This window comes from Panthera onca, chromosome B1 (genome assembly GCF_046562875.1).
Source record: "Panthera onca isolate mPanOnc1 chromosome B1, mPanOnc1 haplotype 2, whole genome shotgun sequence".
Classification (NCBI taxonomy): domain Eukaryota; kingdom Metazoa; phylum Chordata; class Mammalia; order Carnivora; family Felidae; genus Panthera; species Panthera onca.
In genome coordinates, this window is record NC_138342.1 from 100006063 (window position 1) to 100034048 (window position 27986).

The following is a 27986-nucleotide window of genomic DNA, read 5'->3' on the forward strand; positions in this document are numbered from 1 at the left end:
CATCTAGTAAAGGATCGTCCAGGGTTCAAACTTCGCACTCTGCTTCGAGTTTGTGCTTCCAGTGAAAAACTGCTATCTGGCAATTTTTAAACCGTCAGTACTGGCAACTGGAGAATTAATGGAAAAAAGAATTACGAAACGCCCCACACCTCGTAAACAGTGCTGATACACCACAGAAGAGAACGCAACCGAGAGGTGGGCTGATGGGCCCACACGGTACCACCTCAGAGAGACGCGGCGCCTAACCTCCGGGTGCCTTCCGAGACTCCTCCGCCGCCACAACATCCCTCATTGGGCCCCTTCCTGGCGGCGCCAAATCGCGGGTGTCCAGAAAGAGGTGGGACTTCCGGCTAAGTCGAGCCAATCCTGGCCGCGCCGGAAATACCTATTGAGAAAGGGCTAAGGGACATCCTGCTGCTTGAAGGTCCTGGTGAATCTTGTTCCACAGACTCCGGTGAAAAATTGGGAGGGTACTCATCTGCTAATTGTCAAGTTTTCGGGGCAGTGGGAAACAAGAGTTGGGATATGGACAGCCGCTTGCAGGAGATCCGGGAGCGGCAGAAGTTACGGCGGCAGCTCCTGGCGCAGCAGGTCCGCGGCCCAGGGAGGGATCGCGAATGCGCGTGCGCGGTTTCCGCTTCTCTCCCCTGCCCTCCGCCCGGCTGTCTTTCCCTATCTACTGCGGAACCTGCCTTTCTGGTCCCGCGACCGTGATCCTAGGGCCTACCTACCCTTGTTCTCATCTAACGCAGTACCCGGAATAGTCTCCATTTTGTGCAGCGATTGTGGTGTTGCTAAACCGAATGCCACTCTTGGTCTTCAGCAACATTATGGAATCGCCTAGTGTCTGGCGCAGGGCTCAATGATGGGGATACAAAGATTTGGTCTTTGTAAATAAATTACCGTAGTTCACGCAAGGAGTGACTTGTTATCCACTAAGTTTCTTTTCACTGTTCACATCGTATTCTGTGTTTTGCCTTTCTTCTTAGCACCTCATTGTTGAGATTGTGGCTTCCTTGTGAAATAGATTCATAGTATTTTCTTTGGGATCATGTCTAAAGACTGCATCGGAAGTAGCCTGAACGTAAATTTTAGATTGTGCATCTTTTGTGTTGCAGTCCACTGTGCTATGTATGGTGTCTTCGTCATCACCCACCGATCGTGTATGAGTTCGTAACTCCTATCAGTTGTAGCAAATCCTTGAAACAGGTAGTATTATGTTCACTTACCGAATAACGAAAGAAAGGCCAGAGAGGTTAAGTAATTTTTGCTTCATGTCACTCATCGCTAGGCCAGAAAATTGACCCCAGGTTTGTCTCTCCAAAGCGTGTTTCACCGCTTCTTGTGTATAAGCTAACACTTGATTAGGAGAGTACACATGCAGAAAATGCAGATGTACACTTCTACTCTTAAGAGGCTGTGTTTCCCATTCTGTCATTCATATTAGTAAAAGTGATGGAGGAAATGCTAAGAGGCTGTAATGAAACATCTTAATGTTATTTTTTTTCAGTAATGAGACTTAGTTTTAGTAAATGGAAATCTGAAACCTATACTCTTTTATGATCCAATGAAAAGGTTTATGGTATAGTGTTTAAAATGTGGGAATTTGGAATCAGATCTGTTCTGTCCCTCTGGCATGATCTAGGACAAATCCGGTATCTTTTCCAGGCCTTCTTTTTCCCAATTTGTTTTAGCATGTTGTCTTCAAAATGTTTAATAGCTTTGTTACCACGGAAAAAGGTTCTTATTCTTTAGTTTTCAATTCAAACTTCTATTTGAGTCAAAATGCATCCATAAACAATTATTTTTTTAGTGTCTTACTATGTGCCAGGGGATCTAGTAGTCATTGGCAATTCAACTGTGAATAAAAAGTAGTCGCTACCCTAAAAGAGCTTACATAGTGCATAAAATTTAATAATGGGTGCTGTTTATTCTATGTATCCCTTCTATGTATCAAGACTCTGCTAAGCTTTTTATATACATTATCTTATTCATACAAGTCAGATACTATTTGCATCTTATAGATGCAGAAAACAGAGCTCAAAGAATTTAAGTTGCATGACTAACGGTTGCCTGAATGACCCAGTCAGTAGAGCATGGGACTTTTGATTTTGGGGTTGTAACTTCGAGCCCCATATTGGGTGTGGAGATTACTTAAACAAATATTAAAGAAAAATTAAGTTACATACTGAAGTCCACAAAACTGGTAAGTTTACAAGCTGCAGTTTTAGGCCTTTCTAGCTCTCTCTAGTACACTAGCTGCCTCCTACTCTTCTTGTTGGATAGGAACCATTTCACTTAAGTAAAAATGTCCAATATCATTGACAGACTTCCACTTTACCAGCTAATTTCAGCCTTTCTTTCAGTTGCCCTTCTCCAGATGAACAATACAGAATGGTTTGTTACTCTCCAGAATGTGATTTGTGCAATAAATACTTTATGATTTTTGTAAAAATTGTCCTCCTAACTTTCTGATTCTGTCCATCCTCTATAGCACAGCTCAGGTCAGAACTTTGTAATGAAAGCTATTGTGATCTCTCTCTGGCTTATTAGGCTCTTCCATGGAGCTTATGTTGTCCTTACTGTTAAGTACGTTATTTATGTTACTTGTTACTTGTTGTTACTTGTTAAACATCAGCCATTTATGCCTGCTTTTTACTTAGCTGTACCTACCTTTATTTTAAAAAATCATACAAGGGTGCCTGGGTGGCTCAGTTGGTTGAGCATCAGACTCTTGATTTGGCTGAGGTCATGATCCCAGGGTCATGGGGTTGAGGCCTGGGTCAGGCTCCATGCTGAGGGTGGAGCCTGCCTAAGATTCGCCCATTCTCTCTCTCCCTCTCCCTCTCCCTCTGCACCCTGAAATTTTTAAAAAAAATTTTAAATCCTATATACTTTTTAACGTTTATTTATTTTTGAGATAGAGAGAGACACAGCATGAACGGGGAGGGGCAGAGAGAGAGGGAGACACAGAATCGGAAGCAAGCTCCGGGCTCTGAGCCATCAGCCCAGAGCCCGACGCGGGGCTCGAACTCGCGGACTGCGAGATCGTGACCTGAGCTGAAGTCGGACGCTTAACCGACTGAGCCACCCAGGCGCCCCTAAATCCTATATGCTTTTAAATGATACCAAATTTTCCTAATTATTCAAATAATATATTTAGTGCTTCCATAATGGAAAATCTATGATTTACCTATTCCAGTCATTCCATGATTTTGGAGGGGGGGGGCATGAGATAACAATTATATATGAACAGAATTTTGACTTAAGGCATTTCTATTGTAATACATTGTATTCTAATGTAGGCTCTAGTAGGAAATCTAGGTTCATTCAAATATTGAGCATCTACTATGAGTCAGGCATTATACAAGGTGCTAAACATACAAATACAAAGAAGACAGAGTTCATCCCTTTAGGGAGCTTACATGTCACTTGGGGAGAAGTAAACAAAAGTAAAGATAAAATAATTGAAGTATAAAAATACTTGGAAGTTGTGATAGACGATGAAACAATATAAATAGGGAATAAACAAAAGTAAAACGTAAAATCATTGAAAGCTGTATTAAGTGCTATGATCTGAATAGGAAATAAGATAAAAAGGAGAAAAGTGGAAGCAGGCTATTCTATGTACTCTTTAAGGAGCTAACTTGTACTCATCCAAACAGAGAGAGGAGTCCGTCATGGGAAAAAAGTTAACATTTAACTATGGAAAGTAGATGTGTCTTCTAACTAATGAGAATAGGGTTCAGGAAGATTTTATGGAAGAATTAAAATTTCAGCAATAGTTATAATTGGAAGAGATTTAGTATTGGAGAAACCTTAGGGAGGTCATGAAGTGGGCAGACTAAAAAGGCAGTGACAATTATTTAAGATCAAGGCTGGGGACTAGAAGCTCAGATATTTTAGTGTGTCTTCTTCCCTTTCCTGAGCTAAAAGGCTATTTAGTGCAGATTTCCTCCTGTCCTTCTTGTACTTAAAAGTATTAAATGGTTCTTCATGGCCTGCAAATTGCATTCTGCACTTGTTGGTTTTGTATTTATTTATTTACTTATTTAAGGTTTATTTATGTATTTAGAGAGAGAGAGCACAAGTGGGAGAGGGGCAGAGAGAGAGGGAGAGACAGAATCCCCAAGCAGGCTCTGCACTTTCAGCACAAGCCCAAAGCAGGGCTTGAACCCATGAACTGTGAGATTATGACCTGAGCTCAAGTTGGACGCTTAATCAACTGAACCACTCAGGTGCCCCTGTTGGTTTGGCTTTTAAAGTTTTCCATGAACCGATCCTATGTAGCCAGCCTATCTCAACTAGTAATTTGTTGTATTTTGCAAAATTTCCCCAACTGCTAAACATAATTTTCATACCCATTTTTTAGGTATTAAAATTCAGTATTGTGCCTGTAAATCACTATATAAAGACTTGGCTTGAATAAAACTGGATAGATATTTATTACAGCATGGGATAAATAAGGTATAATATGTGAGCTGATGGACGCAAAGTGTTTAACATAGTGCCTACCACCCTATGTATACTATATGTTAGTTGCTTTTTTGTTGTTATTGCTCCTACTACCAAATTATGTTTTATTATTTACTTAAAAAGTAGAGGATTGGCTAGAACGGTCTTAATTTCAAATATAATGAAAGTATAAAATGCTTGCCAACTCTCAGATTTGTTCTTAATTAACATAGTTTTGTTCCAAGGTATTTCCTGTTTTTCCTGCAAGGTAATTAAGCCATTTGCTTGCTGAGGTAGTTAGGGTTTTTGGTTGTTTTTTTTTTAAATACTTGATATATTAAATGTTGCTACAAATGTCTGGAAAGGCAATCCAATGCATTATGATCTAATTTTTCATTTTGCCTTTTCTCAGTTGGGAGCTGAAAGTGCTGACAGCATTGGTGCTGTGTTAAATAGCAAAGATGAGCAGAGAGAAATTGCTGAAACAAGAGAAACTTGCAGGTCAGTTGAATAGTTTTTGTTTGGGTTTTTTTAGTGATGTTACTGTTGTGAAAGGCTTATTGTTTTAATAAACAGATAATCCTAGGTATGAAGGTAAGTAAATCATAGATTTTCCATTATGGAAGCATTAATGCTTGTTGTGACAAGCATCAAAATAAAGATTTCAGGGGTGCCTGGGTGGCTCAGTCAGTTAAGCTGATTTCAGCTCAGGTCATGCTCTCATGGTTTGTGAGTTTGAGCCCCACGTCAGGCTCTCTGCTGTCAGCACAGAGCCCACTTCAGATCCTCTGCCCCCCTCTCTTGCTCTGCCCCTCACCTGCATGCGTGTGTGCTCTCTCTCTCTCAAAAATAAATAAACATTTAAAAAAACAAAAAAATAAAGATTTCAGAAACATGGGTTTTTATTATTCATGAATTAAGAAATACTTATTTTTCTGAATATGTTAAGTTCCCATTCATAAAGTAGTTAGAAAATGGAATGTTAGACTAAGGGTTAGCTTAAAAACCATAAATAAATAATTATATTTATAAGTTTCTTATAAAAGAAAACACACTTTACCCTAAAAATGGTATTCATTTGGTAGTTCATAAAACACTTCAGAGTTTTTCAGTATTCAAGTTCTTAATTTGAACATCAATTTTGCTTAAGACAAATTATATGATACGTAATATGGAAGTTTATTTTTGCCATACATTCCTTATAAAAGCTTAGTTTCTGATTGGGTTGCTTTCTCATAAAAGTAAAATACAGAATTATCAGTCAGGTTGTGTGACTTTTTAAATTTATAAACCAGATGGATAGATTCTATTTAATCAGGAAAAATGTAGTTTACTCTGTTTTTATAAACTGTTATTTAATATTAATAGCTGCACTGGTACATCTTTCTGTATCTGTGTATGATACTTCAGTTTTAATTTTCAGGGCTTCCTATGATACCTCTGCTCCAAATGCAAAACGGAAGTATCAGGATGAAGGGGAGACAGACGAAGACAAGATGGAAGAATACAAGGCAAGTAGAGAACAGGGAAGTTTTATAGTCAGGAAAAAATAAGTCCTTACAATAATAGATTGTTATCCAGGAAAACAAATTTTATTAAAAACTTAATTTTAAATTTTCTAAAATAATCGTCAGTAGCATATGTATACAGGCATACCCCAGAGATATTGCAGATTTGGTTCCGGACCATCACAATGAAGTGAGTATCACAATAAAGCAAGTTAAATGAAATTTTTTATCTCCCAGTGCATATAAAACTTAGGTGTATACTATCTTACAGCCTATTAAGTGTGCAATAGCATTATGTCTGATAAAACAAGGTATATACCTTAATTTAAAAATACTTTATTGCTAAAAAATGCTAGCCATCATTTCAGCTTTCAGCAAGTCATAATCTGTTTTTGTTGGTGAGGGTCTTGCCTCAATATTGCTACAGCTTCTGCATCAGCACCTGCTGCTTCACCTTACACTTTTATGTTACTGAGACGGCTTCTTTCCTTAAACTTCATGAACCAACCTCTGTTAGCTTCAGACTTTTCTTCTGTAGCTTCCTCACCTCTCAGCCTTCATAGAATTGATGGGAGTGAGGGCCTTGCTCTGCATTAGGCTTTGGTTTAAGGGAATGTTGTGGCTGATTTGATCTTCTGTCCATATTATAGCTTTTTCCATATCAGCAATACTAACTGTTGCCCTTTCTTACCATTTGTGTGTTCACTTTCTTATCATTTGTGCATTCACTGGAGTAGCACTTTTTAATTTCCTTCAAAAACATTTCCTTTGCATTTACAACTTAGCTGTTTAGTACAAGGGACATAGGTTTTGGTCTTTCTCAGATTCTGCATGCCTTTCCTCATTAAGGAAAATTAAGCTAGTAATTTCTAGCTTTTGACTTAAAATGAGAAATGTGCAATTCTTCCTTTTACTTGAATACTTAAAGGATGTTGGAGGGTTGTTAATTGGCCTAGTTTCAGTATTGTGTCTCAGGAAATAGGGAAGCCCAAGGAGAAGGAGAGAGGGGAACAGCCAGTTGGTGGAGCAATCAAAACACAACATTTATTAAGTTCACCATCTTGTATGGACTCGGTTCATGGTGCCCCAAAACAATTACAATAGTAACATCAGAGATCACTGATCACAGATAACCATAACAAATATAGTAATGAAGTTAGAAATATTGTGAGAATTACTAAAATAAGATACAGAGACATGAAATGAGCAGATACTGTCAGAAAAGTGGTGTCAATAGACTTGCTCAATGCACGGTTGCCACAAACCTTCAATTTGTAAAAATTGTAATGTCTGAAAAGTACAATAAATTGAAGCACGATAAAATGAGGTATGCCAGTAATCGATTAAATTAAGATCTTTATTTCAGTTTCCTCATTTTAATGTAAGAGATGACATATAAAGCATAAGGCCTAGTAGCCATTGACAGTAATATTCTTTAGTAAGAGTAAGGAAGTGTGTGTATCAGAAACTTTGGATAATTGGATCAGGTTTCAAGTGGCTAGAATATGGTCTTTTTTGAGAGTTGCGTGATTCCATGTTTATTATATTGGGTAGTACAGTTAAGATGTTTTGACATCTCATGCGCTAGACAGCAATGTAGAATTGTCTCTGAAAGAGGCTGAAGGAAAAAAACCCAACTTCTAAACCTATAATTGCAATATTTAGTTGAAAAGAAAGTATTATGGGGGCACCAGGGTGGCTCAGTGAGTTGGGGTTCCAGATCTTATTCTCAGCTCAGGTTGTGAGTCCAAGTCCTGTGCTGGGCGTGAAGCCTACTTTAAAAAAAGAAAGGGGGCGCCTGGGTGGCGCAGTCGGTTAAGCGTCCGACTTCAGCCAGGTCACAATCTCGCGGTCCGTGAGTTCGAGCCCCGCGTCGGGCTCTGGGCTGATGGCTCGGAGCCTGGAGCCTGTTTCCGATTCTGTGTCTCCCTCTCTCTCTCTGCCCCTCCCCCGTTCATGCTCTGTCTCTCTCTGTCCCAAAAATAAATAAAAAACATTGAAAAAAAAAAAGAAAAGAAAAGGGGCCCCTGGTGGCTCAGTCGGTTAAAGCATCAACTTTGGCTCAGGTCATGATCTCATGGTTCTGTGAACTCGAGCCCTACATCAGACTCTGCGTTGGCAGTGTGGAGCCTGCTTGGGATTCTGTCTCTCTCCCTCTCTCTCTCTGCATCTCCTCTGCTAGTGCATGTTGCTCTCTTTTTCTGTTTCAAAATAAATAATGTCTTGAAGTTATAAGGTGTCTTGATATTTTGAAGATATAAAATATAGATATAAAGATATTTTGAAGATATATAAAATATTTTGAAAATATAAAATAATAATATTTTGAAGATTTTAAAGAAAAGGATTATGTTTAAAAAGCCTATCTCCATTTTTTAAAGTTGATTGTTGTACAGCTATATTTAATAGAGAAGGGAATAAATAGTTTCAGTAAATCTCTAGGAATTTCAGTGATATAATTGGCCAATCTCATGAATACAGTTTTGTGCATTGCATTTTGGTATATGTTAATATGCAACTTAAAATTAGTGATTATTTTATTGTGATCGTTTTATTTACTTACTAAATATTGTGATTGTATAAATATGTATATTTTACCATATACAGTTCCTTATATTTTAACATTTTTGATTTATAAAAAGAGTTTCATATGGTTTTTAATAGAAATAAAATTGCCCCATTGGTGGTCATATCTTTCATGATTTGAACTAAATTCTAATGTTAATAGTATGATATATGAGATAATTCTAGACAATTCAGTCAACAAAATTAGTAGTTATATTGATTTATCATTTATTGATAAGATGAAAATTTTTACTTATTATAAACATAACTAATTGGATGATGATGAGAATGCAGTCTTCAGTGTTTGACTGTAATGATAATTTGAAAAACTTATTGTATCTCAGGAAAAGAAAATATTTATATTGAGTCTTAATACTCAAGATATCATAAATATATAAAATATTCCTCATATACATAAAATGTCTACTTAATCTTCCTTTTCCAAGGATGAATTAGAAATGCAGCAGGAAGAAGAGAATTTGCCATATGAAGAAGAGATTTATAAAGATTCTAGTACTTTTCTGAAGGTAAATTTTCAAATCATAACCCTTCACATTTCATCTCTGCATGAAAAGATTTTAAGTGCTTATTTTCAATATTTTTTCAGTTATTGAGGGATCATTATTTTAGAATAATCATTTAAAATTATTCTTGAAATAGTCTGATATTTGGCTATTTGGGATGAGATAATGCTGTATTAATGTCTGTAGCTACTGAAGAGTAATGCTGTCAGTTACTGTGTTTTCAAATATTACTAAATTTTTTTAATCTATCAATTTTGATTTTGTATGGTCTCATAATAAAAAATAAAGTACAGAGTTAGTGCATCTGCCATTAGAGTAAATGCTCTTAATTTAATTTTGACTTTTTCTTTAGGGAACGCAGAGTTTAAATCCCCATAATGATTACTGCCAACATTTTGTAGACACTGGACATAGACCTCAGAATTTCATCAGGGATGTAGGTACGTTAGATTTGTTGGGAATATGCTATTGCTAACCCTTGATTACGTGATTTATCCATTTTGTGGATTATTTCTAACAAAATTATTTTTCCTGGCTTGGCTTCCCGTTTCCAATCTCAGTACTTCTAGTATCCCTCCTTTCCCATCTAGCAGTGTTACTCTCTCCCTTCCCTTCCGTCCCTCCTTCCTCCTACCTTCTTTCCTTCTCCAGTTTGGTTCTGTGACTATACTTGCATTTTTATTTTATCTTCGTTGATTCCCTCTTCATTGCTTTTCCTTTCTTTCTGTAGATCTGATTTTCTCATCTATATTATTTTTTTTTTCATCTCTCTGAAGAATTTCTTTTAACACTTCTTGCAAGTCAGGTCTGTTGGCAACAAATTCCCTTAATTTTTGTTTTTCCAAGAAAGTCTATTTTTCTTTTGCTTTTGAAGAATAATTTCACAGAGTATAGAATTCTTGGTTGGTGTTTAATTTCTTTCAACACTTTAAATATTTCACTCCAATCTTTTCTTGCTTGCATGTTTCTGAGAAGTTGGATAATTGTTATCTTTGTTCCTCCATAGGTATGGTGTCTTTTTCCTCTGGTTTCTTTGGGATTTTTTTCCTTTATATTTGATTTTCTGTAGTTTGAAAATGATATGCCTTAGGTTTAGGGGTTTTTTTTGGCATTATCCTGCTTGGTGTTCTCTAAGCTTCTTGAATCTGGTTTGATGACATTAATTTGGGGAAATACTATTATTTCAACTATTTCTTCTGTTCCTTTCTTTTTTCTGGTATTTCTGTTATACATCTTAGATTTTTTGTAGTTGTCCCACAGTCCTTGGATAATCTATTTCGCTTTTTTCTTTTTTTCTTTTTTTTTTTTTTAGGTTTTGTTCTCTTTGCTTTTCAGTTTTTGAGGTGGCTGTTAAGATATCCTCAAGCCCAGAGATTCTTCCCTCAGCCCCTGTTCAGTCTACTAATAAGCCCATCAAATGCATTATCCCTGCATTTACAAAAACAGCTTTATTGAGAGAATTCATAGAACTCACCCATTTAAAGGATATAATTCAATTTTTTTTTTTTTAGTAAATCGAGTTTGTGCAATCATTACCACAATCTAATTTTCATCTCTCCTAAAGAAACTCAGTACTCATTAGCATTCGGTTCCCATTCCCTCCCCTGCTACTCCCCCCAGCCTTAAGTAACCATTAATTAACTTTCTGTCTCTATCAATTTGCCTATTCTAAACATTTCATATAAATGGAATTAGACAATATGTGGTATCTTGGGACTGGCTTCTTTCACTTGTCACCTTGTTTCTGGGATCACTGATGTTGTGGCATGTGTCCGTACTTCATTTGTTTTTACTGCCAGATAATATTCCATTGTATGTATATACCACATTTTATTCATTAATTTGGACTGTTTGTACTTTTTGGCTGTTATAAACAGTGCTGCATGAGTATTCACACAAGTTCTTGTGTGAACATATGCTTTCATTTCTCCTAGGTATATACCTAGGAGTGGAATTCTTGGGTCATGTGTTAATTCTGTGTTTAACTTTTAGAGAAACTACACAACTGTTTTTCAAAACAGTTTATATTCTTGCCAGTTTCTTCCTGTGCTTGACATTTACTATTATATATCTTTTTGATTATAGCCATCCTAGTGAGTATGAAATGATATTTCATTGTGATTTTGACTTGCATTTTCCTAGCGACTAATGATATTAGGCATCTTGTCACATGCTTGTTGGCTATTTAAATACCTACTTTGGAGAAATATCCAAACCCTTTGCTTATTATTTTTTTTTAATGTTTATTATTTTTGAGAGAGAGAGAGACAGAGACAGAGAGCAAGCAGGGAAGGGGCAGAGAGAGAGGGAGACACAGAATCGGAAGCAGGCTCCAGGCTCTGAGCTCTCAGCGCAGAGCTCGACGCGGGGCTCGAACTCACAGACCGCGAGATCATGACCTGAGCTGTAGTCGGCCGCCCAACCGACTGAGCACCCAGGTGCCCCCCTTAGCTTATTTTTTAATTGGTTATTTGTCTTTTTTTTTATTACATTATAAGAGTTCCTCATATATTCTCAGTATAACTCTTTTCTCAGACCTATGGTTTGGAAATATTTTCTCCCATTCTGTGTAGTGTCTTTTCATTTATCTGATGGTATGATTTGCAGCACAAAAAAAAATTTTAATTTGATGTAGTCTGATTTTTGTTGCTTATAGGCACTGTTACTTTTGAAGTAGAAACTGATTTTAGTGTTTTCATGAGTAAAATTTAGATGCAGCATAAAAAGTCATGATAATGCTAAGTGAAATAAGCCAGTCACAGAACAAATATGCAAGTACTTACAGAAGTACCTAAAATAGTATATGTAATATGATAAATACCTACACTTTCATGAGTACCTACATAGATTTCTAGAAGCAGAAAATAGAACAGTGGTTGTCAGAGACTGGAGGAAGGGGAAAATAGGGAGTTGTTAATTGGTGTAAAGTTTCGGTTATACAAGACGAATTAGTTCTAGAGACTTGCTGTATAGCATAGTGCTTATAGTCAACAATGTTATTGACTCTAGTCAATAAAATTTTTAAAATTTGTGAAGGGTAGATCTCATCTTAAGTATTCTTACTACACGCGCATGCACATGCGCACCCTCACACACACACACACACATACACACACCAAGAGGAATACAAGAAAACTTTTAGAGATGATGGATATGTCTGTTACACCTATGAACGTGGTAATTCATAGGTGAATGCATATATCTAAATTCATCACATTGTGTACATTAAATATGTTTGGTTTTTATATATCAATTATACTTTAGGAAAGCTGTTTTTTAAAGACACCTGACTCTACTGTGATTCAAACCTGACTATAATAACATCTTCAAACTTGCTTTATTTGAAATTTGTTTTATAACCACTGATTGAGGAGGCTTTACAAAATCTTTCATTTTTACTCTTTGATGTTAAAGTTATTAATGTCTGTACTTTTGGTTTTTAAATTAAGTTGCTTATATGATTTATACTGTTAGGAATATGTTTCATGTGGGGGGGAAAGAAAACCAAATAAGAGCTTTTAGGAATCCTTGATATTCGAGTGCACTTATCCCTACAGTTTTTTTTTTTTTTTTTTTTTTTTTAATTTTTTTTCAACATTTTTTATTTATTTTTGGGACAGAGAGAGACAGAGCATGAACGGGGGAGGGGCAGAGAGAGAGGGAGACACAGAATCGGAAACAGGCTCCAGGCTCCGAGCCATCAGCCCAGAGCCTGACGCGGGGCTCGAACTCACGGACCGCGAGATCGTGACCTGGCTGAAGTCGGACGCTTAACCGACTGCGCCACCCAGGCGCCCCTCCCTACAGTTTTTTAAATAGGCAATATGCTGTTTTACCTAAAATCTTTTCTGAGCTCAAAGATCTAAAATATTTTTGAGGACATGGGAACAGAGACTCTCCTGTTTTTAAGTACTCTTTGCAGTACTTATACATGTTTTTTTTTAAGATCTTAAGCCTGAAAATACATGTGAAGATTTGGTTTATAATATGGAGATGTGAAATCTTTACAGTTATAAATATTCATAGGAAAACAATTTGTCTTGGAGGTGAGAGCTGATCGACTACTAGGGACTCATTATCTTCTTTACTAGATTTGTTCCAGGATTGTGTCCATGAGCCATAGCCAACTAATTTAAGATCATCAGCAGGGTTTCTCTTACCTGTAACTATTCTTTGTTTCTCCTTGTATGTAATCACAAAAAAGAAAAGAAATATTGTCTATGCTTTTAATAACTATTTAAGAAGCTAACTACCAACCTCAATAATCACTAGATTTTTAAGGGAAAAGAATTCTTCTAGCTAAAAAAAAGGGGGAAAAACTTGATAGAAGGCAGTGTTTTTTCTTTTCCTTAGAACAGAATGGTGAAACTTAATGCTGTGTATGAGCAGATTTAACTTAAATATGAGAAATTAAATGGTGTATTGATTTGAACTGGGCTTTAGAACATCTGGACCTTTGCCTGCATATGGGATTAGGGTCATTAGATATGAACTGTTTTAAAAATACTCAAAATAGGGGTGCCTGGTTGGCTCAGATCATGATCTCACTGTTCATGAGTTTGAGCCCACATCAATTAGCTGCTGTCAGCGCAGGATCTGCTTCGGATCCTCTGACACCCTCTGTCTTTCTGCCCCCCCCCCTCCCCCACTTGTGCTCCCCCTCTCAAAAAATCAACAAACATTTTTAAAAAATCAGTGCAAAAAAATATTTAAAATTAATTTTTTTTTAAAAGGACAGGAGACTAAAGTGGTCGTTGTCTATTGTTTTGTTTCTTGAGAGGGCCCGTAACCCTTTGAATTCACTGATATTAACTTAAAGAGTATTAAAATTTAGCATTTACTACTTTTTCTCCTCAGGTTTGGCTGACAGATTTGAAGAATACCCTAAACTGAGGGAGCTCATCAGGCTCAAGGATGAGTTAATAGCTAAATCTAACACTCCTCCTATGTAAGTGTGTTTTCTCAATTGTTTTTTATTCCCAACTCAGCCTTAAAATAGCAGTCTTTTTATCCTGTAACCTTTCTATTTGAAAAAAGTTCAGCACCTATATGGGGTTAACACACTGTGGTTTTCAGTTTGGTAAAATAGATGTGTTTGAAACTCCAGTGCTGAGTACACTAGTAGGTTCTCATTTCTTTTTTTTTTTTTTTTTTTTTTTTTTTTCAGTTAATTTCCTGAAAATGTCTTTAAATGTTTTCTTCTTAGAAAAATCATTCATATTTGTTGTATTCTTGAGTTTCCTAAAATGTTTTCAAGTGATTTTTTCTCTCAAAAAGTAATTTATTTATTGAAGGAAGTTTAGAAAACTTAGATGAAGGAAAAGAATAAAAATTAATTATAACTCAGCATTCAGGGATACTATTCATAGCATTTTGGAATATGAAAATTCATGTTAACCTTTGCTAACCAGAACGTTTTTCTCAGAAGTGTATAAAAAGTCTTTGAAATTGGAGAATCTGCCTATTTCACATTTAGCTTACTTCGAACAGTTTGCTAAAATGTGTACTGTTAGTGATGAAGAGCCGCAAAGAAGTCTGTGTGAAGAAAAATATTAGCAGACTCTAATATCTAATTTAAAAATAGTCTTACATTTAAAGTAGTTTATATTTAAATTACTTTCATACTATGTGGAAATAACTTTTCAGTAATGACTAGTTGTAACATACTAGTTAGCCATATAAGACTATTAATAGAGAAATAATTTTACTAATAAACAATAAAAGAAAATTACATCCATCTCTAGAAACAGTGTTTCTAAATTTTAAAGCTTACAAATAGTTTTTCTAACTTAATTAAGAAAGAAATAATGTGATATTCCTTAGAGAATTCAGATGATGATGGAATGGGGCTCAGAGACTTACATAGTAGTATGAGTTTTCACTGTAAAAATGAGAGAAGTACATTCTGGATATACATGGGGGAATATGCTATTGGCTGGTAGTGTGATTATATCCATCTTCTAGGGAAGAGTGTTGGTAGATGGTTTACTATCTATACTGAAGAAAGATAGTCCTGCATAAAAAAGGTATTCAGTAACTAGTTTATGATTACTTTGTAAATAGTGTTTAGTAATATTTACGAAATTCCTTTCTTTATTATCTGTAAGGTATTTGAAAACTCTTAGTCACTTTTTATGCCTTAATCAAATAGGTACTTACAAGCAGATATAGAAGCCTTTGACATCAGAGAACTGACACCTAAATTTGATGTGATTCTTCTGGAACCCCCTTTAGAAGAATATTACAGAGAAACTGGCATCACTGCTAATGAAAAATGCTGGACTTGGGATGATGTATGATGAAACTTTCTACATTGTAATTAATTATTTATTTTTCAAATGAATATATATTATTTGGTGAGAAGATTATAAATATTCTTACATTTTTAGGAATCATAATTGCAGATTTATAGCGTATAAAGTGACAGAAGATCCAGGGTACATTAACAAATACTATAATATCTTTGGTCTGATTCTTCTTTTTGGGGCTGAAGTTGAGCCGGCAGTGAGTTAGTAGTCTGTAGAAGACTCACAATTCCAGTCTTAGAGTCCTAGCTAGAAAAGTCTAAAAACTAAATGATTGATAACTCTTTCTGCATTTGCCTAGTTTTAGTAAACATTAGAGTATAATACAGAGATAGATAGGTAGATATAAAACGATTTCTACTTTTCAAGGAACTTATAATGGATAAAAAAGATACGTAATTTCAGTATAATTGTGATAAAGTTACATTTTCCTAAATAAAATTAAGCAAGCTGATAACTACAGTTAGTTACGTAAAGTCATCTGTTTTTACTGATCAGTAACAAAAATAACAAATATTTGTTGAGTACCACTCTGTACTAGGCAATGTGGTAGGTATTGGAGATTCGAAGATGAATAAGACTTGGTACTTGGACTAAAGGAGCACATAGTTAAATGGGATAAATATTGATCTAAACAGATAATTGCATTATTATTTTGTTCGATAATAGAGGATTGCATAAGATGATCTGAGACAAACTGACCAAGCCTTGGAGGATGGGTCCCATGAACAAAGAGGAGGTGACATGTTAACAATATAAATAGACTAGTTGGAATTGGCCAGATGAAGAAAGGGATGGGCTAGTGATTCCAAGTGAAAGGAACAGCAAGAGCAGAAGGGATGGTGGGAAAGAATATCTGGTTTGTAGGTTGATGTTGTTAGAACACAAGTTGGAACTCTTCTTGAGATGATGTCTTCTTAGAAGCTTAGACTTTTTTCCTGAAGACACTAAGTTGTCTTTGAAGGGCTTTAAACAGCTTAGTTAAAGTGTCATATTAGTGTGTGGAGAATGGACTAGAGGAAAAGTATGGAAAAGAGAGAGCAGTTAAAAGACTGTTGCAGTAGCCCAGTTAGGAGATGAAGGGACCTTGAATTAGAGTGATGGTAGTAAGAATAGAAAGGTGATAAATTTAGTAATGTTTTGTAGATACTTGGGTGAGATCTAGTGATTGGACTGAGGGGGAGAGTTAAGGATGATGCAGAGGTTTGAGTCTTGGGATAAGTGGGTTGAGTTTTCACCAGCTGAGAAAGAGTGGATTTAAGAGTTGGATTAGAGGGGTACCTTGTGGCTCAGTCAGTTAAGCGTCCGACTCTGGACTTGAGCTCAGGTCACAGTTTGTGAGTTCAAGTCCCGCATGGGACTCTGTGCTGACAGTGTGGAGCCTGCTTGGGATTCTCTCTCTCTCTGCCCCTCCCTGCTTATGTTCTCTCTCTGTCTCTCAAAATAAATAACAATTAAAAAAGCTGGATTAAAGGGATTAGATCATATTGAATATGTTGATTTTGACGTGTATGTGAGACATCCGTGTGGAGTCGTGATAGAAATATGTAATTCAAAGGACAGACAGATCTGGTCTCAAAATACAGATTTAGAAGATTAGCACATAAAACCCATGAGAATGGATGAATTTGTCCAGAGATAGTGTCTCAATTAAGATAAAATGTGGATTAACAGTAAGGCCTCAGGAAACTTTTACATTTAAGAGGCACATGTAAAAGAAGATCAAAAGCATGGATCAAAAATGAATAAGGAAAACCAAGAATATGAATGTCCTAGGTGCCAAGGGAATAGGGAATTTCAAGGAGAGAGTAGGCAAGAGTGTTAAGCACAGAAGGGAAGCAGGGAAAGGAAAGGACTGACACTGTAAGGCTGCTGTTTCATAGGAAACCATGCTGAATCCTTGCATGTCCTCTCTGAGTTAATGATAGTTACTATTATTAATATTATTTAATCTTCAAGATACACCTCCAGTTTTTCCTCCTGGAAGCTTTTCCTTTTATCTTTGATCCCACTGACATTTTTATTTGTATTTTTATGGCTCTTACCACTTTGAAAAAATCTCATCCTCTGATGATGAATGTAATTGTGCTTATTGTTGAAATTCAGAAAGTTATACAGTATATTATATTCCCAAGACTTAAGGTAAAAGACCTACTGCTCTTGATGCTTATTGCTGAGAAGTTTTCCAGATAGGTTGCACAAATTTACATTCCTTCCAGCAGTGTTTAAGAAATACCTATTTAACCATTTCCTCATCAAAATTGATTAATACATAAAAACAATCTTTGTGAGTTTAGTCAGAAAAAAAAAAAAAAATTGAAAAAAATAAATCTTTATGTCTTTGATTAGTATAGTTGATCCTTGAACAAAGTGGGCTTGAACTGCATGATTCCTTTTTTGTGTGGATTATTTACAGTAGTGTAAATGTATTTTCCTTATGATCTTCTAAGTTACATTTTATTTTTTCTAGCTTACTTTAAGTATAGATTATACAATACATATAACATACAAAATGTGTTAATTGACTCTTTATGTTATCAGTAAGGCTTCCAGTCAACAGTAGGTTATTAGTCGTTAAGTTTTGGGAAGTCAGAAGTTACCCTTGCATTTTCTATGGGCGGTAGGGGTTGGTGCCACCAGCCCTTGTGTTATTCAGGGGTCGGCTGTAATTAGGTTGAACTTTTTTCTCTGGCCAGTCTCTGAGGTTTGGTCACTGAAGGCACAGGAGCTTTAATTATATGTGACAGAACAGACCAATAGGATTTCTGAAATAAAGGAATTCCATTTTATATGCATATTCTTGATTTCAGTCTAATTTCACTGAACAACTCGGGCTAGCATATTGAAAAGTATTGTCTGGCCCAAGACCCTAAGTTCTTAACTTTTATATGATAATATCCTAAAGAAAGTGCCAGTAGTTAAAATAATAAATAGAATATAAATAAAGAATATGAATAAGAAAAGTGTTTGGAGGGGCGCCTGGGTGGCGCAGTCGGTTAAGCGTCCGACTTCAGCCAGGTCACGATCTCGCGGTCCGTGAGTTCGAGCCCCGCGTCAGGCTCTGGGCTGATGGCTCGGAGCCTGGTGCCTGTTTCCGATTCTGTGTCTCCCTCTCTCTCTGCCCCTCCCCCGTTCATGCTCTGTCTCTCTCTGTCCCAAAAATAAAAAAAAATTAAAAAAAAAAAAAAACGTTGAAAAAAAAAAGAAAAGTGTTTGGATTTCACAAGGCATTCTCTTTCACATTAGAGAGTCAGTAGTGATCAATGGATTTTGGTAAAGGATATTAAAATACCAACTTTTTAAAATACTAGCACTTAGCATTTAGAACTGCAGTGTTGAGAGAGTAATTTGCTTGATGCTCTTCACTGTTGTGTGTCATCACTTATTTTAGCTCTTTCATGTATAAATATGTAGGAATATGTGTATGTGTGTATTACATATTTACTTATTCATATTCCTATGAGAATATTAGATGAGAGATTTCAAGATTTTAAAAGAAGTATAAAACTCAGTAGGTTAATACATATTGTAACTTATTTCCATTATTATTGCCAAATAATGTTTTTCTATTTAGATTAAGTTAGAGATGATACGGTTATAACTCAAATGGATGTTACTAAAGTTAAAATTTTTTAAATAAATGAAATATAAGTATCTGCTTGAACCATGGTCTGTCTCTGAAATGTGGCAGAAAGCTAGAAGAAAAAGAATGTCATAAAATGATTGGTTTTATAGTCTTTTATATGAGTATGTATTATCCCAAAATTTACAGAATTATTGAGGAACTTTTTTTTTTTAATGTGAATACTCAACACATAAAAGGCAAACAAAATTATAGACTGTAATTTTTTTCTTAGTTTTTTATTTAAATTCCAGTTAGTTAACATACAGTGTAATATTAGTTTCAGGAGTAGAATTTAGTGATTCATCACTCATATACAACACCCAGTGAGCGTCACAAGTGCCCTCCTTACTGCCCATTTCCCATTTAGCCCATCCCACCACCCACCCCTCCTCCAGCAACCCTCAGTTTGTTCTCTGTAGTTGAGTCTGTTTTATGGTTTGCTTCTCTCCTTTTTCCCCCTATGTTCATCTGTTTTGCTTCTTAAATTCCACACATGAGTGAAATCATATGGTATTTGTCTTTCACTATTTCACTTAGCATAATACACTCTAGCTCCATCCACATCGTTGCAAATGGCAAGATTTCATTCTTTTTGATTGCTGGGTAATATTCCATTCTGAATACATATCCCATCTTCTTTATCCATTCATCAGTTTATGGACATTTGGGCTCTTTTCATAGTTTGGTTGTTGTCAATAATGCTGCTATAAACATTGGGGTGCATGTATCCCTTTAAATCAGTATTTTTGTATCTTTTGGGTAAATACATAGTAGTGTAATTGCTGGATCCTAGTCTATTTTTAACATTTTGAGGAACCTCCATACTGTTTTCCAGAGTGGCTGCACCAGTTTACATTCCCACCAACAGTGTAGGAGGGTTCCCCTTTCTCTGCCTTCTCACCAACACCTGTTGTTTCCTGTGTTGTTAATTTTAGCCATTCTGACACGTGGGATGTGATATCTCATTGTAGTTTTGATTTGTATTTCCCTGATGATGAGTGATGAGCATCTTTTCATGTGTCTGTTAGCGATCTGTAGATATTCTTTGGAAAAATTGGGCTGTATTTTTTTTGGCATTTTAGAACTAAAATGGTCATTATAATAAAATGTGCATATTGATTTATTTTTATCTAGAATTTCTGTAGATGCTGGAAACTAAATATTCCCCAAATATTTACTATATTTCATTTTAATTTTGCCCCTCACTTTGGGATAATTTAACCTAACCTCTTTTTTCAGTTTCTTTTTCTGTAAATCATAAAGTATTGCACTCAAATTACATCTTACAAAAGTCCATAATTCTATAAATATGGTTCCCTGTAACCTCTTTCTGTATAAAGTCAAGTGTATGTATATGTGTGTGCATGTGTGTGTGTTTTCTTAATATAGAATAAGAAAACAGTAGAATAAGTTCTAAGGATAAAATTTATTTTCTAATGAAAATTAGTACATCTAAAAATAGATCTACTGAAAGTCTTGATAAATCTCAGGGGTTATTCTTTTGGATTTAGAATGACTGGGAAACAAAATACTTTTATGCAATATTGTTTTGGTTTCCTACAGATTATGAAGTTAGAAATTGATGAGATTGCAGCTCCACGATCATTTATTTTTCTCTGGTGTGGTTCTGGGGAGGGATTGGACCTTGGAAGAGTGGTAAGATCATTTTTTTAAAGTGGATTTTTAGTCATAAGAAAAAATATAAAAAGTTTGAAGATAGATGTTATTTTGTCCTTTGTTTCTTGAATATTGCTAAAATACTCAGAAGGAAAAAAATGTGATTAGAAAAGAATGTACAAAAGGCAGTAGTACCCTTTGGTTAGCTAGCATTAGGGTTCAAGAAGTCAAAATATGATTTATTACAACTTCAAGAGAACAGTTTAGGCATTTGATACTGCAACTCAAAAACAAGCTGCTTAGTGTCATTTACTGCTCATTATGAATAGCTAAAAAGTATTCTGAATAACATTAACTCCTGAATTCCACATAGAAGCCAAATCAAATTGGAAAAATAACAGAGCATCCGGAACACATAGTTTGAATAATTGAGTAAGAGTGACAGGGAAGTTACATAACACCTCTTTTTTAAGCGCCTTATGTTTACTGTATTTCAGAACTCTTTTTTATTGCAATATTTTGAATTTCTAAATGGAAACAAAATAGTGTATGCTTTTTTACCTAAGAATAATGGGAGCATTGTAGCTAAGTATTAGAAGGCTTCATTCAGTTTTGGTCTCAGTTCTGCTGTCCAGCAGTAAAACTTTGGGTAAAGAGATATTTACACTTGTGGGTTTCAGTTTCCTCACTTGTTAATAGATGATACCTTCCATTTTTAGGACATATTACTTGTTATACAGCACACGATCTCATTTAATCTTGGCAATTTTAGGAAGTATCCATTTGACAGGTGAAGAATTTAAGTAGGATTATATTGAGATAAATTTGTTCTAAAATCCTGAAATTTTACAGTTACTTTGTATTTATAAAATAGCAAGTTTGAGACTGTTGAATAATATTATTGCTTGTGTCATTTATTAACTCCCAAGGTAAGACTATAACTATTCTGATTGGGAATAGTTATTTTTTTGCTGACGCCTTTCCAAGATGTTCTGGAAAAGCTAAGAAAATAGAAACATACTATATGTTTTTACAGCTATGTTGGTATTTACCTTTTGTAGCTCTAATGCCTGGCTTGGGGCTTGCCTTCTGCCTCCCGAATTAGTTTGAAAATGATTAGGAGGTTTTATCGTTTTATTCATGCAGCAGTCTGTCATATTGGTAAAAGCAGATTTGGGCCAAAAACGATTACAAAAATAATTAAGCATAAGAAATCCTGGTGAGCTTTTGTTAATTGATTAGGGCACGAAGATATAGACCCTTGTGATGTATAAGGAATTTCCAGTGCAAAACAGATAATTGTCAACAGGAACAGATACTGATCTTGATTTTTAGATTTTAAAATAAAAATCCAGGTTTTCGTTTTGAGGTGTTTCTCATGATAAGAGTTTACACAATAAGAGCATTCCTGACATGAACAATACCAACATTATCGTCTTGCACTATATGCTTATTTCCCCCTACTTTACTCTTAAATCAATGAGGGGGTAAGGACATATCTTGTTTTTATTCCCACCAGCTACTCAGCACCTATATATGGTAGTAGCCCTCAGTATTAGCAAGTAATAAGGTACGTAATTTTAAGTATTTTAGTTTTTTGAAGTTGTTAGTATTAAGTATATAAAAATAACATAAGACTCATTTGAAAACAAGCTATCAATTAGAATATGTTCAATAGTTTTTAGCTTTGTCAGGATAGGAAATTGAGGTGCTAGGAATCAAATCATCTGTTGAATTATTTTATGATTAAAGAGGGACTGAGTGCTTTATGATTTAAAACCCACTTTCTGTTGATGACAATGGAAGGTAGTATTAAAGAATTGGAGTACTATGTAATCCTTTCTATGTTTTGATACTTAACTATATAGATTATATTAATATCTGAAAGGTATTTATGCTTTCTATATAATGGCCATATATTTAAAGACTTTAGTATTTCCTTTTTTCTATTTCTGCACTAAAAATTACTATAACATCTTGGATTTAGTGTCTCAAACCTCTAGGAAGTTTTTTTAATACTGGTTGGTTATTTTAAGTACTGTTTATTTCTTTTAGTTAAGGATTTTTTTTTTTTAATTCTTTCATTTCTAGTGTTTACGCAAATGGGGTTACAGAAGATGTGAAGATATTTGTTGGATTAAAACCAATAAAAACAATCCTGGAAAGACTAAGACTTTAGATCCAAAGGCTGTCTTCCAGAGAACAAAGGTATTGCCTTTACTGTTTTGTTTTCTTTATTTTCATTATTTTTCCTCAAGCTTTTCCAAATGACTGTATACTGTTTAATTTTGGTAGAAAGATTTTCTTAGATTTGCACAAATGGCATTGAACAGTATAGAATTACATCAAGTTTAATTTTTCAGTTCACTATGTTTTGTTCACTGTGTTTTATTCACTATGTTAAATTCAACCTTCACTGTGCGGGAGAAGGTAGTATATATTTTTGTATGTCCTAAACTGCTGTTAATTCTAAATCACTTTATGTATGGGCTTTTGGTACCTCTGAGCCCCACCAGACTTTTTCCCTTTCTCTGAGCCCACAAAAAAGAGGCAGTAGCAAGACTCATAGCTGGCTGCCTTGGAAGCATATTTTTCTCCTTCCCTTTTTCCTATATAAGAACCCTGAGAACCTACACAAGAACCTTGAGAACCTCTGCTCTATACAACTTCCCTGTTACTTCAGGCTTTAAAAGTTTGTCCCCCCAGTCTTTTACTCTTTAGGGAGCCATTCGTGGGAGTCTTTCATATTAAGTCTTTCTTAAACTGGAAAATTCAAAATTCTTTTGAAAATTCTTTGAAGGGAGCCTAAGCTACTCTTGCCATGGTTCATGGAGTCAAGTGAGAGATTAATTTAACCCATACTCCTGCCAGATTAAATAGAGAAGGTCAAAAAACAAATGAAAAAAAAAAAAAAACTGTTTGATTTTCACATTTTCTTATGTTATTAGAAGTCTGTATCCATGTTAAAAGGCCCTTCTCCATATAAAAAGGCATCTTGTATATAGTTTTGATCTTGGATTATTTGAGGCCCAGTATAACACCCTTTTAAGATTCCAAGGTCAAGTGCCATGTTTCCATAACTGGTAGAAACAAGTTATTATCTAGTATTGCAGAAAGAAAGACTCTATGGTCATTGATGCAGTTCTAAAATGTGATGGCCCCAAGTTTAACACTGTTGTCTCTAGCTTCCCTGGCAATCTTCCCACATCCAGAAATCCAGGCTTTCCTATAGTGTTTTTGCCCATAGAACTATATCCCAAAGATTTGAAGAAATGAAGTCTGTTTTAGAATTGGGGACATCAGAAATGTAAAATGTTGTGAAATATGACTGTTGATGAAGAGATTAATTGGCCTGCTCTTATTGTTTTTTAGGAACACTGCCTTATGGGGATCAAAGGAACTGTTAAGCGTAGCACAGATGGGGACTTCATCCATGCTAATGTTGACATTGACTTGATTATCACAGAAGAACCTGAAATTGGCAATATAGAAAAGCCTGTAGAAATTTTTCATATTATTGAACATTTTTGTCTTGGTAGAAGACGCCTTCATCTATTTGGAAGAGATAGTACAATTCGACCAGGTAGGACCTCAGAAAAACTCAAAAAAATCTTTTTGGTCCCTTGGGATATAGGTGTCAAGAAATGGTACAGAGTACTCTGTAATATAAAATTCTTACGATGTATTTGATTCCTCTTGCTGTACTTCACATATGCCGAGTTCGTTCTTGTCTCTTCATGGTCCTCTCCTTTCAAATACCTGACAGACCTTTTCTCACACCTCTGTCTAAACTGGCCAACTTCCTGCTCCATTCCCCTCCTTCCACTCCTGTCTTTCCCCTTACTCTGTTTTCTTTTTCTTCATAGCACCTACCATTAGATGAATTACACATTCATTTGGGCTTACGTTTATAATCCGTTTCGCCAACATGCAGTCTCATAGAAGGCAAAGATTGTCTTCCTCACTTCTTTATACCCCACATTCAGATTATTCAGTAAATAATATGATGAAGAAATGCATAAATGAATGAATCATCCTGAAGAAAATAACCATATATTTGTGAAATACAGACCTTTGTTTTATTAGTAACTAAAATACCTGGCTTGTTTGCTTACATGTATAGTGGTGGTGTCTTTTCAAAATTTTAACTTTTAATAGTGTTCTTTTAATATTTATTTATTATTGAGAGACAGAGAAACACAGAGCATGAGCAGGGGAGGGGTAGAGAGAGGGGGAGACATAGAATCCGAAGCAGGCTCCAGGCTCTGAACTGTCAAAACAGCCCGACGCGGGGCTCGAACTCACAGACTGCGAGATCATGACCTGAGCCGAAGTTGGTCGCCTAGCCAACTGAGCCACCCAGGCGCCCCCAAAATTTTAACTTTTTGTGAAATCAGTGTAATGTGAATTTACTATTTTGAAAAAAAGAAAAAGACTTATGTTTGAGGGTGGTGGTAGAGATGGAAAAATGGGATTGAATAGGAGCAACATGGAGGTTAGTGGTTGAATTTCTAGCACCTATCATCTGGGGTAATATTGTTGAGAGTAGAGGCAAAAGTTGGCTCCAGGATTTTAACCAGAAAACTAATGGTATCATTTCCCCAATTAGGAAGGTGAATAAAGTTTATTACATTTACACTGAGCCCAAACTCAGTGTAGTGTGTAATTTTTTTCTAAGTGCTACTCTCACAGAATGTGAAACAAGGATGGAGATGAGGAAGATAAGTTACAGTCATGCAGGTGAAATAAAGATACATATCTATGAAGTCTGTATGACCATTATTAAATACCATGTTTTCTATAAAAAGATGAATATCAGGTGATAGGGGCATCTTTAAAAATGCATTAGAGATTTGAAATAGGTCCTAAGGGACCAGTAAGAAAGAACTGGAAACAAAAAAGATAATCTTTCTTTCCCCCTATTTCAGGCTGGCTTACAGTTGGACCGACTCTTACAAATAGCAACTATAATGCAGAAACATATGCATCCTACTTTAGTGCTCCTAATTCCTACTTGACTGGATGTACAGAAGAAATTGAGAGACTTCGACCAAAATCACCTCCTCCCAAGTCTAAATCTGATCGGGGAGGTGGAGCTCCCAGGGGTGGAGGAAGGGGTGGAACTTCTGCTGGCCGTGGTCGAGAAAGAAATCGATCTAACTTCCGAGGAGAAAGAGGTGGCTTTCGCGGGGGCCGCGGAGGAGCACACAGAGGTGGCTTTCCACCTCGGTAACTTTGTTAAGACACTGGTCTATTAATGCCCCTCCACCTTCTTTACTGTAGTTTGAGTTCTCATTGGGAGACTTAGTGTAGTACTCACTTCCACCTGGCACTCTGCTATAGTTTCTCTAAGCTGCAGGAACACCTTAGCCAATCTCCCGTGCAGTTGTCACACACACTGTTGTGTGTCACACACACTGTTGTCCAGGATCAACATCATCCTGCCTTTGGTCGTGTGCATGTAACTGAACGATGCAACAAATACCTTCCTTTCAGAGACCAGTTTATTCTGATAGATTCCAAGTAATTACAAAGGCTTTTGCTTTTTAGAAGTAGTTTAAGTGAACAGTGAAAAAGAGCCATCTGTAGTATCACACCAGTGCCAAGACAGATGATAGTAGCCATCCTGCCACTGCTGTCACAGCAAATGGAAAGCTCTTTGGGAGCTTTGATGGAATGGATTTGGGACAGATGGTTAACTTCTGTCAGGGTTTTAACATTTTCTTGATGAAACAATAAAAAGAAACTTTTTTTTTTCTTTTTTAAGAATCTTGAACTCATACGATTTGACTGCTACTCAGACATTGAGAGACTCTGAACAAAATCACCTCCTCCCAAATCTAAATCTGCTGGGGGAGGTTGGTGCGCCCAGCGGTGGGCAGAGGGAAAGGTAGAATTGAGTAGGCAGACAAAAAAAAGAGAAAAAGCTCATTATAATTTCAGTTGCATTGCTACAGATGGCTGTTAATCACACTTCTTAAGCAAAGAAGGACAAATCTCCAGGTGTTAGAACTTTGGTGTAGACTTGAACTTGGATTGACCTTGAAAGCAGCTTCATATCCCTTAGCAGAATAAAGAAAATGGAGGCAACAACAGAGAGACCTGGTTATCAGGTGTTTTGGGGAATAAAGTAATTGGTGATGAGGAAATAACATCTTTAAAATTGTTATGGAGAAAACTTAATATAAAAACTAATTACAGAAAACCCTTAAGACACCTTAGAAAATGGAACTGTAGTTGCCTTTTATTAAAACCATATGGTGTGTTGTTTTTAAGACACTGGTTTTGCAGATCAGTTGGTTGTATACAACTATGCTGTCATTTCTCTTCCTGTACTGTAACTCATGTTTTAAATGAATTTGATGAATGAAATAATACCATTATTCTTGAAAAATATATTTTTTATTCTGTGTATAATTTTTCTAATGAAACTTTAAACCTTTGAAATGTGGTAGTATGTTTTCTGTAAGTGGAATTGCCTTTGTTACCAAATGAATAAGGACTGACCTAAGATCAGACTTTTGTTTTGGTCTGTGATGCATGTTAGTAGCCATTCTGAGCTTTTCATTGGCTCGGATCATATGTAAAATAAGGTTATGTTACACACACTAAAGACTCAGTTTGAAGATAAGGACTGAAAATAGATACAGGGTTGAGATCCTAAAAAGCCTGCTGAATTTAACTTGTTCAACCTGTTAGTACTTTCTAGTACAACTATTGCCTTTGACTAATGCCTTTCTTGATGTAGATATGATGATATGAATCACAGTTGGTTAGGCTTTTTACTGAAATGATAGTTAATTTTCAACTTATAAAGTATCTATAGAGAACTGTATTTGTCAAAGTTGATGTGAGAATAAAGAAGATAGATGTTCTAATTGCCCAATTTGGATCTTTAGAAATACTAGTTAGGAGGTGACCCTGTCCTGTAAATGAGACTCCCTAGTGTGATCCACACCCCAGGCCTAGCCAAGGGAAGGCAACATTCTTAGTGCTTATATGGCATGTTACCTGTGAGATGTGTATCACAAAGTCATCTTAGAGTTAGGAATGGCTGCTTTGTAGGTTGCAAGTTAAAGAGAACCACTTCCTACCTATTTAGAGCAAATAAGAAAGGAGTAGGTGATGGGAAAAAATGCAAGGCCTAGAATTATCTCTTTGACAATGTATTGTGGAATTTTTATAGCATAAAATGGTTTTGGCTCACTAGTTTTGCTACCCTTCACTTTCAATAAAGGTTAGGGTATCATTTTTATCATAGAATCTTTATTCATTGAGGAAAAGTTTCCAATGAAAACTCATTAATCTGACCTCTTCTGACTTCTGATCATCTATACTTACATGTCTTACATTTTCAACAAATTATCTAGGAATTACCCCAATAATT

General features: G+C 35.8%; 1 protein-coding gene and 1 long non-coding RNA gene across 6 annotated transcripts in view; one reads left to right on the forward strand and one right to left on the reverse strand.

Annotated features, from left to right (window-relative positions):
• LOC144616145 (uncharacterized) overlaps positions 1–294 on the reverse strand; it is a 251109-nt gene extending 250815 nt beyond the window's left edge. For both annotated transcript variants that reach the window (XR_013555173.1, XR_013555172.1), the window contains exon 1: positions 150–294. This is a non-coding gene — a long non-coding RNA (uncharacterized LOC144616145). The remainder of the gene's footprint in view (positions 1–149) is intronic.
• METTL14 (methyltransferase 14, N6-adenosine-methyltransferase non-catalytic subunit) lies at positions 286–27854 on the forward strand. 4 transcript variants are annotated; one of them, XM_078445796.2, is made up of 11 exons: positions 286–591; positions 4868–4956; positions 5879–5966; positions 8975–9055; positions 9405–9492; positions 13910–14000; positions 15204–15345; positions 20546–20638; positions 22691–22807; positions 23972–24182; positions 25528–27854. In XM_078445796.2, the coding sequence occupies exons 1-11, from the start codon at positions 526–528 to the stop codon at positions 25830–25832; spliced, it is 1371 nt and encodes a 456-aa protein (XP_078301922.1). In that variant the 5' UTR covers positions 286–525; the 3' UTR covers positions 25833–27854. The 4 variants fall into 4 exon arrangements, with proteins under 4 accessions (XP_078301922.1, XP_078301923.1, XP_078301924.1 ...); XM_078445797.2 differs by having other exon boundaries at positions 286–454; XM_078445798.2 differs by lacking the exon at positions 4868–4956.
• Positions 27855–27986: the final 132 nt, after the last annotated feature.